This window comes from Cervus canadensis, chromosome 3, assembly GCF_019320065.1.
Source record: "Cervus canadensis isolate Bull #8, Minnesota chromosome 3, ASM1932006v1, whole genome shotgun sequence".
NCBI classification, from domain to species: Eukaryota; Metazoa; Chordata; class Mammalia; order Artiodactyla; family Cervidae; genus Cervus; species Cervus canadensis.
This window is the reverse complement of record NC_057388.1, coordinates 6,744,780-6,759,502: the sequence shown is the minus strand read 5'-3', so window position 1 is coordinate 6,759,502 and position 14,723 is coordinate 6,744,780. Positions and strand designations below refer to the sequence as shown.

The window sequence follows — 14,723 nt, the reverse complement described above, 5'->3', positions numbered from 1 at the left end:
AGACCTGGTGCAACCAGATAAATAAATGTTGAAATAAAAGGGTCTATATGAGTCTTGACTCTATGAGCCATTTTCAGTTTTCTTTATGTTTGCTTGTCTTAAAAAAAGGGCTCTCATATTATTAGAGGCTTCCCTGGTGGCTCAGCTGGTAAAAATTTTATTATTTTATTTTTAACATTTTATAATTTAAGTATTATTTAAATTATAATATTAAAAAGTTAATAACAAAATAATTATTATAAGTATTATAATAAATGTCATTATATATTATTTAAAATGTTATTATTAACATTTATTTATTAATAATAAAAATTTTATTACTAACATTTTTTTCAACCTCCTCAATTATGTATTTATTCTTCCTAATGAGGTCAAGTTATTGTTTAAACTGAGGTATATTTTCAACCTTGACATTTATATTTAGCCATAATTAATTACAGACATCCCACCACCCCTGTACTTCAAGAAATGACTCATTTGTTACAGAGAATGAACAGGTGACTTAAGTTCTTCTGCAGTGTTTGACCTTTGGTAATTAAATCAATTAATTTGGTTTAATTACTATCCTTTAAGCCAGAGGGATCAAAGTTATGGCCAAATTAGATAGCATATTAAAAAGTAGAGATATTATTTTGCCAGCAAAGGTCCATCTAGTCAAGGCTATGGTTTTTCCAATAGTCGTGTATGGATGTGAGAGTTGAACTTTAAAGAAAGCTGAGCGCCAAAGAATTGATGCTTTTGAACTGTGGTGTTGGAGAAGACTCTTGAGAGTCCCTTGGACTGCAAGGAGATCCAACCAGTCCATCCTAAAGGAAATCAGTCCTGAATATTCATTGGATGGACTGATACTGAAGCTGAAAATCCAATCCTTTGGCCTCCTGATGCGAAGAGCTGACTCATTGGAAAAGACCCTGATGCTGGAAACGATTGAATGTGGGAGGAGAAGGGGATGACAGAGGATGAGATGGTTGGATGGCATCACTGACTCAATGGACATGAGTTTGCATAAACTCTGGGAGTTGGTGATGGACAGGGAGGCCTGGCGTGCTGCAGTCCATGTGGTCGCAAGGAGTTGGACACAACTGAGTGACCGAACTGAACTGAGCCAGAGGGTGCCCTCCCTCGAACATTTCTTTATTATCAGGGTGGGTGGTGTTGGTTTTCAGCACTTTCTCAGAGAACTTTCCATAAGGATACAGTTTCTGGCAGGAGAAGTACTTCCTCATGACTCATTTTCAAGAGGGTGCCTTCTTTAATTACACCAGGGATGGAAACGTTCTGTCCCACCTGAGTTTTGTCTTTATGGTTTCAGACCACACAGGTCTGTTTGCTGGGAAACAGGTCTGTTTGCTGTTTGCTGACCTCCTGGGGAAAGGCTGGGACCATGTAGGGCCATGGTAGCTCAAAGACTAATGCAGTAAAGTGACAGGAAGTTCACTTTAGTTCATCATGATTTTGGAGTCTGAAAGAACAGGACATGCCTTTTCATGTAGACAGCATCCTTAACTTCCTAACCTGCAGATTCTGAGGTTTTTGTCTGTGCCATTACTGAATGCCTTGCTTGGTCTGTGTCTGGCTATAAGCTTTTGTTTTTATAAACTGAGTGGAAGCCAACAGAAGAACATTATGCACCAGAAACCAAGTGCAGACTGTTGGCAATAAAAATAATCTTGTGATAATTGAGGATTTTATATTAATTTTACACTAGGCTATTCCTTGGGTGTTTCCTTCTTAATTAAATTCCATCTATCAATGTCAGTTTCTTTTCTTTTGATTTTGAAAATTCAGGATTATACAAATTACTGCAATCTGTATGAATGGTTCTTTTGCAATCTGTGTCAAGAGATTTGACTCCAGTAATCTGACTTTTCAGAGTTTGTTCCAATCTCAAGAGAGTAATTTTAAAGAAAATTACTTTTACAAAAAAATTTATTGACAAAAGATGTAAATTATGATACATTCATTTGTAAGAATGTTACGTAACCAGTAAGATGATAGTTAAAAACAGTGTGTGGCAACACTTGAAAATATTCATAAAATGAAACCAAGTGTCTGCCACCACCAACTCTGGAAAAATATCTACTTGGATGGAAAAGTCAGACATGTTAAAGAAATGAGAAAAATAAAAATAGTGAATTTGTTGGAGTGTGAGAAATATGGATGAAATTGTTTGTTTAATTTCTTTAATGTCATAAGTTCTTCAGTAATAAAAATGTGGAGAAAAAGGGGAGGAACAGAAGCCAGGTCTGGTAGGAGAAGCACAAGGAGCTGACAGTTGTGGGTCTGGATACAGTGAACACATCTCTGTGGGGCCCGTCTCAAATGATTATTCTTAGGGACACACGGGAGGGATGACAATGACTTCCTTTAAAGGAAGCATGGCCTGGCCCATGAACCCTCCTTCAACAGGTGGAGATCTCATAATGCTTTGTGATTCATTTAGACACTAATTTTTTGGACAACTTTCCAGGTGCTCTCCCTGGCTGAATTCTTCTGGCCTTGTATCCTGTTCATGATTCTGACAGTTCTTCGTTTTCAAGAACCTCCCAGACACAGAGACAATTGTGAGTTTCATTTTTATTATACTTTTTGATCACCAACATCTAGAGAAGAAAACGCAGCATTCTTTTTTTGCTGTTGTTCTTTATAAATTCTGAATCCTGAGTGAAATGAATGGATAGGGTTCTCTTGTTTATACCTCTGTTTCTGGGGTATATGCCAGTAGGCATCTATTTAGATTTTTTTCTCTTAAGAATGATATTCACATTTGCCCAATCTAACAGATAGATTTAGTCCTTAAATTGAGCTGTCTCAATTCAGGATATAGGTATATAAGTCATTATAAACATAGAAAGAGTAAGGGAAGAGGTAAGTATGGGGGAGATGCATTTCATTTTACTAACGTGATGGTGGTGATGGTGATGGGATGATGATGGTGGTGGGGATGATGGTGATGGTGGTGATGACGGCGATGACGATGGTGGTGGAGCATTTAGAAGTAATTATTAATAACTTCCTCTGCTCCAGGTGTTTTATCAGAAAGACCATTTAGTTTATCTGGTTTAAACCTCAACAGCATCACTCCTTGAGAAATGATTGCCTGTTTTGTTTCTGTCATGCTTATGCTCACTTGAAATATGGATAATGGGGTTAATTCCAAAAATGTTATATGATTAGAAATTATTAAGGGGTGACTTTTATCTAAAATAGTATGTCACTATTCACAATAGTAAATTAATGTATTTATTCATTTGGCAAATAATGTTTTGAGTGTCTTTGTGTCCAAGCTTTGCTGAGGATGAAGTAGACGCAGTATTTTCCCTGTCCTTCCAGAACTTACTGTAGGGCCAGACTATGATAATGCAGTGGGATAGTGTCATGTTGGGACTCGATGCAGGGCACCAGGAGCACAGAGGAGAAATGGCCACTCCATTCTGAAGAAGGGGTTCTGAGGAGTTAGCAGATGTGAATCTTTGTCAGATGAAAGAGTTCAGGGGAGGACAGCTCTGGACAGAGCAGATAGCATGGGGAAGACTGGAATAAAAGGAGTTTATATGAGTGAGAAGCAGACATGTGGCTGGAGGAGCAAACAGGTTCAGATCCGTAAAAGCTTTCAAGGATGTGGAAGATGGTGACTTCCCAGGAGTGCCGAGGGGTGGGCTTCCCAGGAGATACGAGTGGTAGAGGACCTGCCTGCAATGCAGGGGCCTAAGAGATGCAGGTTCGATCCCTGGGTCGGGAAGGTCCCCTGTGGAAGAGCATGGCAGCCCATCCAGTGTTCTTGCCTGGAGAATGCCACGCATAGAGGAGCCTGGTGGGCTGCAGTCCATGGGCTGTGAGGACTCAGACACGACAGTGAGCACGCACACACACGTCTGGGCATGGCACCGCTGAGTCATACGGTGATTCTATTTTTAGTTTTCTGAGGAGCCTCCACTCTGTCTCCACGGCGGCTGCACCGACTTACACTCCCACTGACCGTGTCAGAGAGTTCTCCTTTCTCCAGGAAGTGGTTTATTGTACCATTTGTCCTCAAAGACCTTGGATCCTATCCAGTTTTTCTAAACATCTTTGCATTAAATGACCTTTAGTAACCACACTTAAGTTGGCTTTTATATGAGGCGAAAGGAGGTGTTTGCTTCGATTCTCCCAACCCACAGCCTATTCACAGTGTCTGGAGGTGAGGTTGAAAGACAGAAGTGTTGACACCCACTGAGCAGGAAGAGGATTCTCACGCAGTTGTGCATATGGCCAGGCAGAGCCATCCTGCCTTGCCGCCTGTGGGCAGGCCCTGGAGGAAAGGTGTTAATGTGAAAGTTTTCTGTCCTTTCTTTTTTCTGTTGGGCTGCTGACGTATTTTTTAAACTAACAACAGGACTAATAATGTAATAACGTGATATTACATATTACTGAACTCACTAGGTATTCCATTTCTGGGACCAGTCGTATGGACTCATTTCTGCCTTGTGTCCATATCCAGGCTATTTGCAACCCCGGGATCTGCCCAGCCGGGGCGTTTTCCCCTTTGTCCAAGGCCTTCTTTGCAACACCGGGTCAAGGTGCAGGAACACAAGCTATGAAGGGGCTATGGAACAGCATTTTCGGTAAGAGACATCCTTTTCATGGCAAGCTCCTGTACAGAACTGACATGAGGCTTTTAGCTCAGCCTCAATAATTTGGGATGGGCCAGCCATCATAAGAAACAAAGAATTTATTTATTTACTTATTTTTAAAATTTTTTTCTCATTTTATTTTTTTTCTTCCCATTTATTTTTATTAGTTGGAGGCTAATTACTTTACAATATTGTAGTGGTTTTTGCCATACATTGACATGAATCAGCCATGGATTTACATGTGTTCCCCATCCCGATCCCCCCTCCCACCTCCCTCCCCATCCCATCCCTCTGGGTCTTCCCAGTGCACCAGCCCTGAGCACTTGTCTCATGCATCCAACCTGGGCTGGTGATCTATTTCACACTTGATAATATACATGTTTTGACGCTGTTCTCTCAGATCATCCCACCCTCGCCTTCTCCCATAGAGTCCAAAAGTCTGTTCTATACATCTGTGTCTCTTTTTCTGTCTTGCATATAGGGTTATCATTACCATCTTTCTAAATTCCATATATATTTGTTAGTATACTGTATTGGTGTTTTTCTTTCTGGCTTACATCACTTTGTATAATGGGGTCCAGTTTCATCCACCTCATTAGAACTGATTCAAATGAATTCTTTTTAATGGCCAAGTAATATTCCATTGTGTATATGTACCACAGCTTCCTTATCCATTTGTCTGCTGATGGGCATCTAGGTTGCTTCCATGTCCTGGCTATTATAAACAGTGCTGTGATGAACATTGGGGTACACGTGTCTCTTTCAGATCTGGAGAAACACAGAATTTAGTCACCAGAAAATCAGCTTTATGACATTCAGACTCACATGCAAACAACCTCCAGTAATGGTTCGTTTCTAGTAACAGGTGTTTCCATAGCTGTTCCAAGAGTCACAAAGTGATTGCTGATTAGCAGATGCCATTTGCTTGTCACAGTTTGTTTTCTGTAGGTTAAAACTCTGACCTCAAAATTACCCTCTTGGCCAACTATGCATTTTTGGCACCAAATGCTTGACAACAAGTATTTGTTGGAGTTTCCTACTGTGCTATTTTGGACCAGCATCTATTTGCAGCTGAGATACACTTGGCCGTTCACCTGGACCAGGTGACAATAGCCATCGTGACTCTGGATGCTGAGCCAGGCCTGTGTTTGCCTGTGGCAGCAGTCTGGCACCAAAGACTGAAAAGAGAAGTGATGGGAGGTATTTTACGTGAGAAGAGTCAAAACACAGAAGGTTTTTAACTTAGAGCTCCCTGAAGGCTCTGGAAACTTCTCAGTGGAGTTAGACATGAAAGGAAGCAGCTGAGTCATCAGATGATTTGAATTTTTCACATGTGAATAATCTGTCTTTGCTTCCTCCATCCTTCCTGCTATTGACCTATCTATGACATTGAAGTGTAAGGCCTGCTAACATAAGTGATCTTTAACTTTCAACTGTAAGTTACAAGAAGAGAATGCAAAGCTTCTAGGTAATTTTGGACACATCTGGTATGATATTTTTAAATGGTGGGTGCTTACATTTTTTTTGAGAGAGGTATTATAAACATATGATATTAAGAAAATAATTTGAGAGTAAAGTGTAAAGTCATAACCCTGAAATACATGGTGGCCTTTTTGTATGTGTGGGAAAGAAAGTGCCTTTCTGGGAAAACGAGAAGCGTTTGAGGCTGATCAGCGTTCCCATATCAGGTCTCTCTTTTATCTCTTCATCACTCAGAGTGGGAAATTTGCGTGTCCTTGAAGGGGGAAAAGTGGGGCTTTGCACCCAAACCATATCTATCCCATCTCTTCTTCGTTGTGTGCTTCTGAGAATTTACTTACCGTCTCTGCATTTGCTTCTCACTCCCCTCCTTCCATGTTGTGAATGCTGAAGTGCTGGCGGGGTAGCCTTCCTGCGGTGGGAGTTGGCACTCACCTGTCCTTACGGCTCCGGCTCCAGCAATCACACCGACACTGGAGTCTCCACTCAGAGAATAGCTCTGCTCTTGTCCCCCAGACCACTCTGCACCCTCACCTCCACTTGCTGACACCAGATGGTCACACAGCCTGCGGAGACCTCTCCCCACATCCTGAAAACCACAGTCCATTTCAGAGCCTTGGACGCTGATGAGCAGGAAAGAAGTCCCTCCTGGTGCTGGGCTCTGTCCTCGGACCTGCCTCCTCCACTCAGGGGCGCTCACTGTTTTCATGGTGGTCCAGGACGAATTCAGTGGACTCCCCAAACCATAGTTAAAAATTCACTTCTGATCACTTTTTGAGAATTGTCTCAGATTATGAATATCTGAGAGCAAAAGTTTAAGTCTCTTTAAACATCACGGTTAACCAGTTTGCTGATTTCTGTGCCCTTTGTGATCCCAGGGGAAAGTTCACTTTGGGCAGGAATCCCACATTTCATCTGATCTAGGATCAGTTCAGTTTAGCTGCTAAGTCATGTCTCACTCTTTGTGATCCCAGGGACTGCAGCATGCCAGGCTTCCTTGTCCTTCACCATCTCCAGGAGTTTGCTCAAATTTATGTTCATTGAGTCGATCATGCTATCCAGCCATCTCATCCTCTGTTGCCCCCTTCTCCTCCTGCCCTCAGTCTTTCCCAGCGTCAAGGTCTTTTCCAATGAGTCAGCTTCAGATGGCCAAAGTATTGGAGCTTCAGCTTCAGCACCAGTCCTTCTAATGAATATTCAGGGTTGATTTCCTTTAGGATTGACTGGTTTGATCTCTTTTCTGTCCAAGGGTCTTTTTAGAGTCTTCTCCAGTCCCACAGCTCAAAGGCCTCAATTCTTTGACGCTCAGTCTTTTGTATGGTCCAACTCTCACATCCATACATGACTACTGGAAAGACCATAGCTTTGACTCTATGGACCTTTGTAGGCAAAGTAATGTCTCTGCCTTTTAATACACTCTATAGGTTTGTCATTGCTTTTCTTCCAAGGAGCAAGAGTCTTTTAATTTCATGATTGCAGTCACTGTCCACAGTGATTTTGGAGCCCAAGAAAATAGAATCTGTCACTGTTTCCATTTAAACATCACAGTTAGCCAGTTTGTGAATTTCTGTGCCCTTTGTAATTCCCTGGGGAAAGTTCACTTTGGGCAGAAATCCCAAATTTCATCTGATCTAGGTTATGATTATGAAAATCCACTTTCAGATTCCTGGTTTTATTATGGAGCCAACACTCAGTGCTTAAAAGAGGATCTCAGAGCTGGAATCATGAACCATGGATCATGACTCCACAGATTAAGTGGGTATTGCCATGCAGTATAAGGAATTGCTCCTCATTCTTTAAAGTCAAGCTGATAGCATAAAAACAATTGAAAATGCTTCACGACATGAACACACTCTCTGAATCTGCCCCCTGCATCCTTTCACTATCAGGATCTGTAGGAGCTGCTCCCCAGGCCAGGACATCCTTCATTCTCTTCCTTAGCTGAGACATCTTTCAGTGCCAGCCCCTTGAAGGGTTTTCATCTAACTGTTCCTGACAATCCCCTACGCTTCTCACTTTCTTATCTTCAATATTTTAATTTTTTTTCTTCCTCGAACACACCCAGATCCCCGAGAGCCATCTCGCTGCCTCTACCTCCCTTCCAGGACGGCCTCCTGCTGTGCATCTCACTTGCTCCCTGGCTGCTGCCGCCTGCCTCTTGGCTTCTCCTCCGTTGGCTTTTCCCTCTTCGGATGCCCTTTAGAGTGCCTTCCACACTTTTGTGTCTCTAGTGTATAGTTTTCCTGATCACAGGGTCCAGCCCCTTTGCCATGAGTTGAATCATCTTTTCCCAGCCAAAGCAGCTAAGAATTTGATGCTAGTCTCATCAGCGACTCCTCTGACGGGGTAAGACTGGAGTCCAAGGCAGGATTAAGGTGGCCCCTTCCCATACCCTGTCCTACTCCTGGGAGCCTCCTTCCCCTCACTCTGTCCCTGCCCCCAGCCTCTGGAGGCAGGCTGCTCCCCGAGGTCTAGGCTCCTCCTGGGATGGAACCTTGCGGCCTCCGAGCGAGCGGCGTGGATTCTCTGGCTACACCTGTTGCACCAGAGCAGGGAGCCTGCGGGTCCCTGGTCCAGGCTCTTGCCCATCTCTCTCCCTTCCTGGCCTTGGAGAAGAGGGGTCACCGTTAGGGTGATCACAGACGGAGAGCTGTCAGCACTGCTCCACGGTGACACAGATGCGTCCATAGAGCGAAGGCGCTTCCTTTCCTGCCCAGTTGGGGGGTCTGCCCGCTGTGTGATGAACCTCCTCTCTCTCTCAGGCTTTCCCAGCCCTAATTCCAGCTTAGTCCCTGTCCTTACGCCCTTCCTCTTTCTCTGCAGTGTTCTCTCCAACAAGCCACAGGAAAGACAGTTTTGCGGGCTCCTGGGTTTGTTTTCAGGCCCTGAATTTCCCGTGTTTCAGTGAAGTGCTGGCTCAGCATGTGTGAGGGATGTTCCCCTGGGCACGGAGCCCCCATCTCTGACCTGCGGTCACCCAGAGGTCCTGGTCTATCCTCCGGCTGGGCTGCGTGTGGGCAGGGTCTCCCCCCAGGAGCCCCCTCCAGGCCCAGCTGAGCTTCCTCTCTGTGGCATTCAAGAACTGGGGGACTCAGGTGTGTTCTGCTATTTTTTATTTGTAAATTTCTCTCTCCTTAAAACTTGGTTTATAGTTAGAACATGTTTATTGCTTTAGTTAATAAAGATAACTTCCTTGGAGAAGAAAATGGCAACCCACTCCAGTATTCTTGCCTGGGAAATCCCATGGACAGAGGAGCCTGGTGGGCTACAGTCCACAGGGTTGCAAGAGTCGGACACGACTTAGCAACTAAACCACCATAAAGAAAACTTCCTACATTATCTTCATTATCTTCCAAAAGTGTGGTTTTCCTTTCACGCGTAAATCTCTCATCCATCTGGGCTTTATGTCTTTGAATGGTGTCATAGTGATCCACTTTAGATTTTTTCCATTTGGATGAGTGATTGCTGTAGTTTCACTCTTTAAGGAAATCGCCCATCTTGTCCTGATCTGCAGTCCCGAGGGTCTATGAGTCAAGCCTCTTGTGTGCCCTTTTTCCAATGTCTGTTTTGTCCAGCAGGCCATCCCTGAACTATTCCTCAGTGTCTTTTTTATGATAATGTCTGACATCTGATGTCTGACATATTTTGCTCTGCTCCTTGAGGGAAGTCTCTGCTCTTCCATTTAAATTTATAAATTCATTGTCAAGGGCAATGAAAAAACCCTATTGGCATTTTGACTGGAATTGCATCAAGTTCCATGGTTAAATGACACATCATTTAATTTACTTTATAGCTTCATAATATTTTTGCTTAAAAGCCATGCATATTTTTTATTGAGTGTGATCTGATCATACTTTCAGTTTGCATTTCTTAATCGTGAGTGATGCTGAGCATCTTTTCATATCTTTATCGGCTATTTGACTTTCTGTGTATAGATGGTTTGTTCAAAGCTTTTGTTTGGTGGTGTGGAGGGCTGCACTGCATGGCGTGTGGGATCCTCGTTCCTCTGTTGTTGATCAAACCTGTGGCCCCTGCCGTGGAGGTCCGGATTCTTCAACCACTGGATTGCTAGGGAAGTTCCCTGTTCAAATCTTTTAACAGTTTATTTTGTAATTTTTGGTTTTACTGCATTTTTAGAATTCTTTACTTACTTTGTTTGTAAATGTTTTATCAGAAAAATGTGTTGTGAATATTTCTTCCAATCTGCGACCTTTTTTTTTTCATTTTGATGAAATTTAGTTTATCACTTCTTTCTGTTTTGGTTAATGCTTTGAAAAAATGTATTTTTTTAAAATTTAGGTATAGTTGATTTACAATAGTGTGTTAGTTTCAACTATACAGTAAAGTGATTCAGTTATATATATATATATATATATTTATATATAAATGTCGGTATTCCTTTTTTTAACATTCTCTTCCATTACAGGTTACTACAAGATATTGAGTATAGTTCTAATGTAGGTACTATAGTAGGTTCTTGTTGATTATCTACTTTATATGCAGTAATGTGTATATTTTAATCCCAAACTCCTGATTTATCCCTCTCTTCCCCTCCCCTTTGGTAACTATAAGTTCATTTTCTATGTCTATGGATCTACTTATGTTTTGTAAATAAGTTCATTTGTATCCTTTTTTAAAATTCCACATATAAGTGACACTATATGATATTTGTCTTTCTCTGACTTACTTCATTCAGTATCACAATTTCTAGGCCCACTCATATTGCTGTAAATGGCATTGTTCCATTCACTTCTATGGCTGAGTATTATTCCACTGTATATATGTACCACATCTTCTTTACCCATCCACCTGTATCCATTCATTGGTTGATGGACATGTAGGTTGCTTCCTTGTCTTGGCTATTGTATATGGTGCTGCTGTGGACACTGGGGTGCATGATCTTTTTGAATTCTGGTTTTCTCTGGGTATATATGCCCAGGAGTGGGACTGCTGTCATGTGGTAGCTCTATTTTTAGTTTTTCAAGGAACCTCCATCCTATTTTCCACAGTGACTGCACCTATTTATATTCCCACCAACGGTGTGGGAGGGTTCCCTTTCCTCCACGCCCTTTCCAGGATTTATTGTTTGTAGATTTTTTGATGGTAGCCATTCTGACCATTGTGAGATGATGTCTCATTGTAGTTTTCATTTGCATTTCTCTAATAGTTGGTGATGCTGAACATCTTTTCATGTGTCTTTTGGCTCTCTGTATGTCTTGTTTGTGCCTTTTGTATTTTTCTGTAACAATGAAATATTTGTGTAACTGAAGATCATTACAATTGCCTACTGCAGTTTCTTTTAGAAGTTTTATAGTTTTAACTTTTGTTTGGGTGTATGACCCATTTTTGAGTTAGTTTTTGTATATGATGTAAGTGTTGAGGTTTATCTTACATTTAGTTGTCTAGCTGTTCTAATACCACTTGTTGAAAATACCAACCTATGCCCATTAAACACAGTTGACATCTTTGTTGAAAACCAGTTGATCTAATAATATCATGTAGATCTGGTTTTGTTCTCTTTTATTTCAATGGTGTTTAGGACTATCCTTAGGCCAATACTCTTAAGGCTTTAGAGCAAATGTCTTGAAATCAGGTACTATATGTCCTTCAACTTTTTTTTCAAAATTATTTTAGTACATCTGTGAATTTCCATATATATTTAAAAATCAGCTTATTTATTTCTATAAAAAAGTTTGCTGGGATTTTGATGAGGATTACATTAAAAAATAGCCTTACAGAGATTTAATTCATATACCATAAAATGACCCATGTAAAGCATAAAATTCAATAGTTTTTAGTGTACTTACAGAATTGTGCAACCGTCACCACAATCAACTATAGAAAATGTTGAATCACTCAAAAAAAAAAAAAAACTTGTATCCATCAAAACTCACCCCTCATTTTCTCCCCATTTTCCCTACTCTTGGCTTAGGCATCTGCTAATCAACTTTCTGTCTCTATAGAACTGACTGTTCTGGACATTTATAGAAATGAAATTATGAAACTTGTGGGGTTTTGGCAATGTTTCTTTCATGTAGCATAATGTCCTGAAGATTCATTCATGTTGTAGCAGATGTCAGTATTTCACTTCATTTTATTGCAGATAGTTACTATTCCATTGTATATTATATTATATTGTTTTTGTTCAACAGTTGATGGTCATACGAGTTGTTTCTACTTTTTGGCTATTATGATTAATGCTGCTATGCATGTGCTACACATGTACAATTTTTTGTATGAGTATGTATTTTTATTTTTCTTGAATATCTGGAAAGTCATACGGTGATTCTGTATTTAATCTTTTAAGGCGCCGTCAGGCTGTTTTCTACCATGTCTCCCTCCCACCAGCAGTGTAGTAGGGTTCCATGTCTCCAAATCCTCATCAGTACTTACTCTTCTTTCCTTCAGATTGTAGCTGTTCATATGTGTGGTGCGGTGTGAAGTGGTAACTCTTGTGGTTTTCAATTACATTTTCCTAATAGTTAATGATGTTGACAATCTTTTAATGTGCTTATCAATCATTTGTGTATCTTCTTTGGAAAAATATCTGTTCTAATCCTTTGCCCATTTTTAATTGGGTTATCTGTCTTTTTATTACTGAGTTGTAAGGGTCCTATATATATTCTGGACACAAGTCCATTACTAAATATATGATTTGCACATATTTTTTCCTATTTTGTTGCTTGTCTTTCCACTTCCTTACTTTTATTCTTTGAAGTATCAGTTCAGTTCAGTTCAGTTGCTCATTCATGCCCAACTCGTTGTGACCCCATGGACTGCAGCACGCCAGGCTTCCCTGTCCATCACCAACTCCTAGAGCTTGCTCAAACTCACATCCATTGAGTTGGTGATGCCTTCCAACCATCTCATCCTCTGTCGTCCCCTTCACTTCCTGCCTTCAGTCTTTGGTGAGGTCCCACTAATCTATTTTTTCTTCTGTTGCTTTTTCTTTTGGTGTCATATCTGAAAGTCTTTGGCTAGCTCTTAATCATGAAGATTTACTCCTGTGTCTTCTTCTAAGGGCTTTGTAGGTTTAGCTCCTATATGTCAATCTATTCATTTTGAGTTGATTTTGTGTATGGTGTGAGGAAGGAGTCAAGATTCTTTCTTTTCTATATGGACGTCTAGCTGTTTCAGGGGATTGCATTTAATCTATAAATTAGTTGGGAGAGAATTGATATCTCAGTCTTAAGACTCAATATTAACACTGAGTCTTCTAATACATGAACAGGATATATTCTCTATTTATTTAGATTTTCTTGACTATCTCTGAGGAGGAATGTTTTTGTGGTTTTCAGCTTACACATTTTGTAGTTAACTACGTTTTGTAGTTTACACATTTTGTTGATGTATTCTTAAACAGTTTCATATTTTTTGTATTGTTTTAAAAATTTAAAATATGGACAGCCAATTCTAGTGAATTTTTAAAAATCTCTCATAAGATTTTTTATACACATGATCATGTCACCTGGAAATACAGTATCACTTTGTCCTTTATCACCTGGTTGCTTTTTCTTTTATTTAGAATTTAATGTTCTTCTTTATTTACTTTCTTTATGTTCAAACTTAGATAATAAGTTTTATACCTTTTCTAATATAAAGATTAAAAGCCTTATCATTCTTTTTGAACACTATCTTACTTCATCTCACAAATTTTGATTTGTTGCATTTTTGTTTGCATCAAGTTAAAAATATTAGCTTATTTCTACTGTAGTTTATTCTTTGACCCATCGGTTACTTGTAGGTCAGATGCTTAGTTTCTAAATATTTGAAGATTTTCCTGAAATCTTTTTATTACTAATTTATGCTTAATTCTACTATGGTCAGAGAATTCTATGTGATTTAGGTCTTTTTCAATTTGAATTACTTTGTGATGATAGCATCTTATCTCCTTTAATAAATATTTAATGTTACCTAAAGTACTCTTGCCTGGAAAATCCCATGGATGGAGGAGCCTGGTAGGCTGCGGTCCATGGGGTCACAAAGAATCGGACGCGACTGAGCGGCTTCACTTTCACTTTTCACTTTCATGCATTGGAGAAGGCAGTGGCAACCCATTCCAGTGTTCTTGCCTGGAGAATCCCAGGGACGGGGGAGCCTGGTGGGCTGCCGTCTATGGGGTCGCACAGAGTCGGACACGACTGAAGCGACTTAGCAGCAGCAGCAGCCTCGGCAAAGCAACTACTGGCCTTCTGCTATTGTTGGGTGGCATTAAGTCCTCAATATCTTTACTGATTTTCTGTTTGTTCTATAAATAATCAAGAAAGGATTTGTAATCCTTGTAATTGTGGCTTTTTCTGTTTTTTCAGTTCTACTGATTTTTGCTTCATTGAAGCTCTGGTGTAAGTGCATACATGTTAGAATAAATCTTTTCTGTATTGACTCATTTATCATTATATAACTTAATCCAGTTATCTCAGTTATTAGACATTATGCATACAAGACATTGTACATACAATATATCACACAATAGGTTATACACATTATACTACATCCATTATCTAAAATATTATAATACATAATGTATGATATGTTAATATAATCTCTTTATCCCTGGTTGTATTTCTTGTTTTGAAGTCTATTTTGTTGATATTTACATAAACCCTGTAGCTTTCTTTTGATTAGTGTTAC

At 40.2% G+C, this 14,723-nt stretch overlaps 1 protein-coding gene across 1 annotated transcript in view; it reads left to right on the top strand.

The window, feature by feature from the left end:
• Positions 1 to 14,723, top strand: part of ABCA13 (ATP binding cassette subfamily A member 13) — a 417,355-nt gene that overhangs the window by 14,779 nt on the left and 387,853 nt on the right. The window contains exons 2-3 of the mRNA XM_043462544.1: positions 2,471 to 2,564; positions 4,481 to 4,604. Of these exons, the coding sequence (XP_043318479.1) occupies positions 2,471 to 2,564; positions 4,481 to 4,604 (218 nt within the window). The remainder of the gene's footprint in view (positions 1 to 2,470; positions 2,565 to 4,480; positions 4,605 to 14,723) is intronic.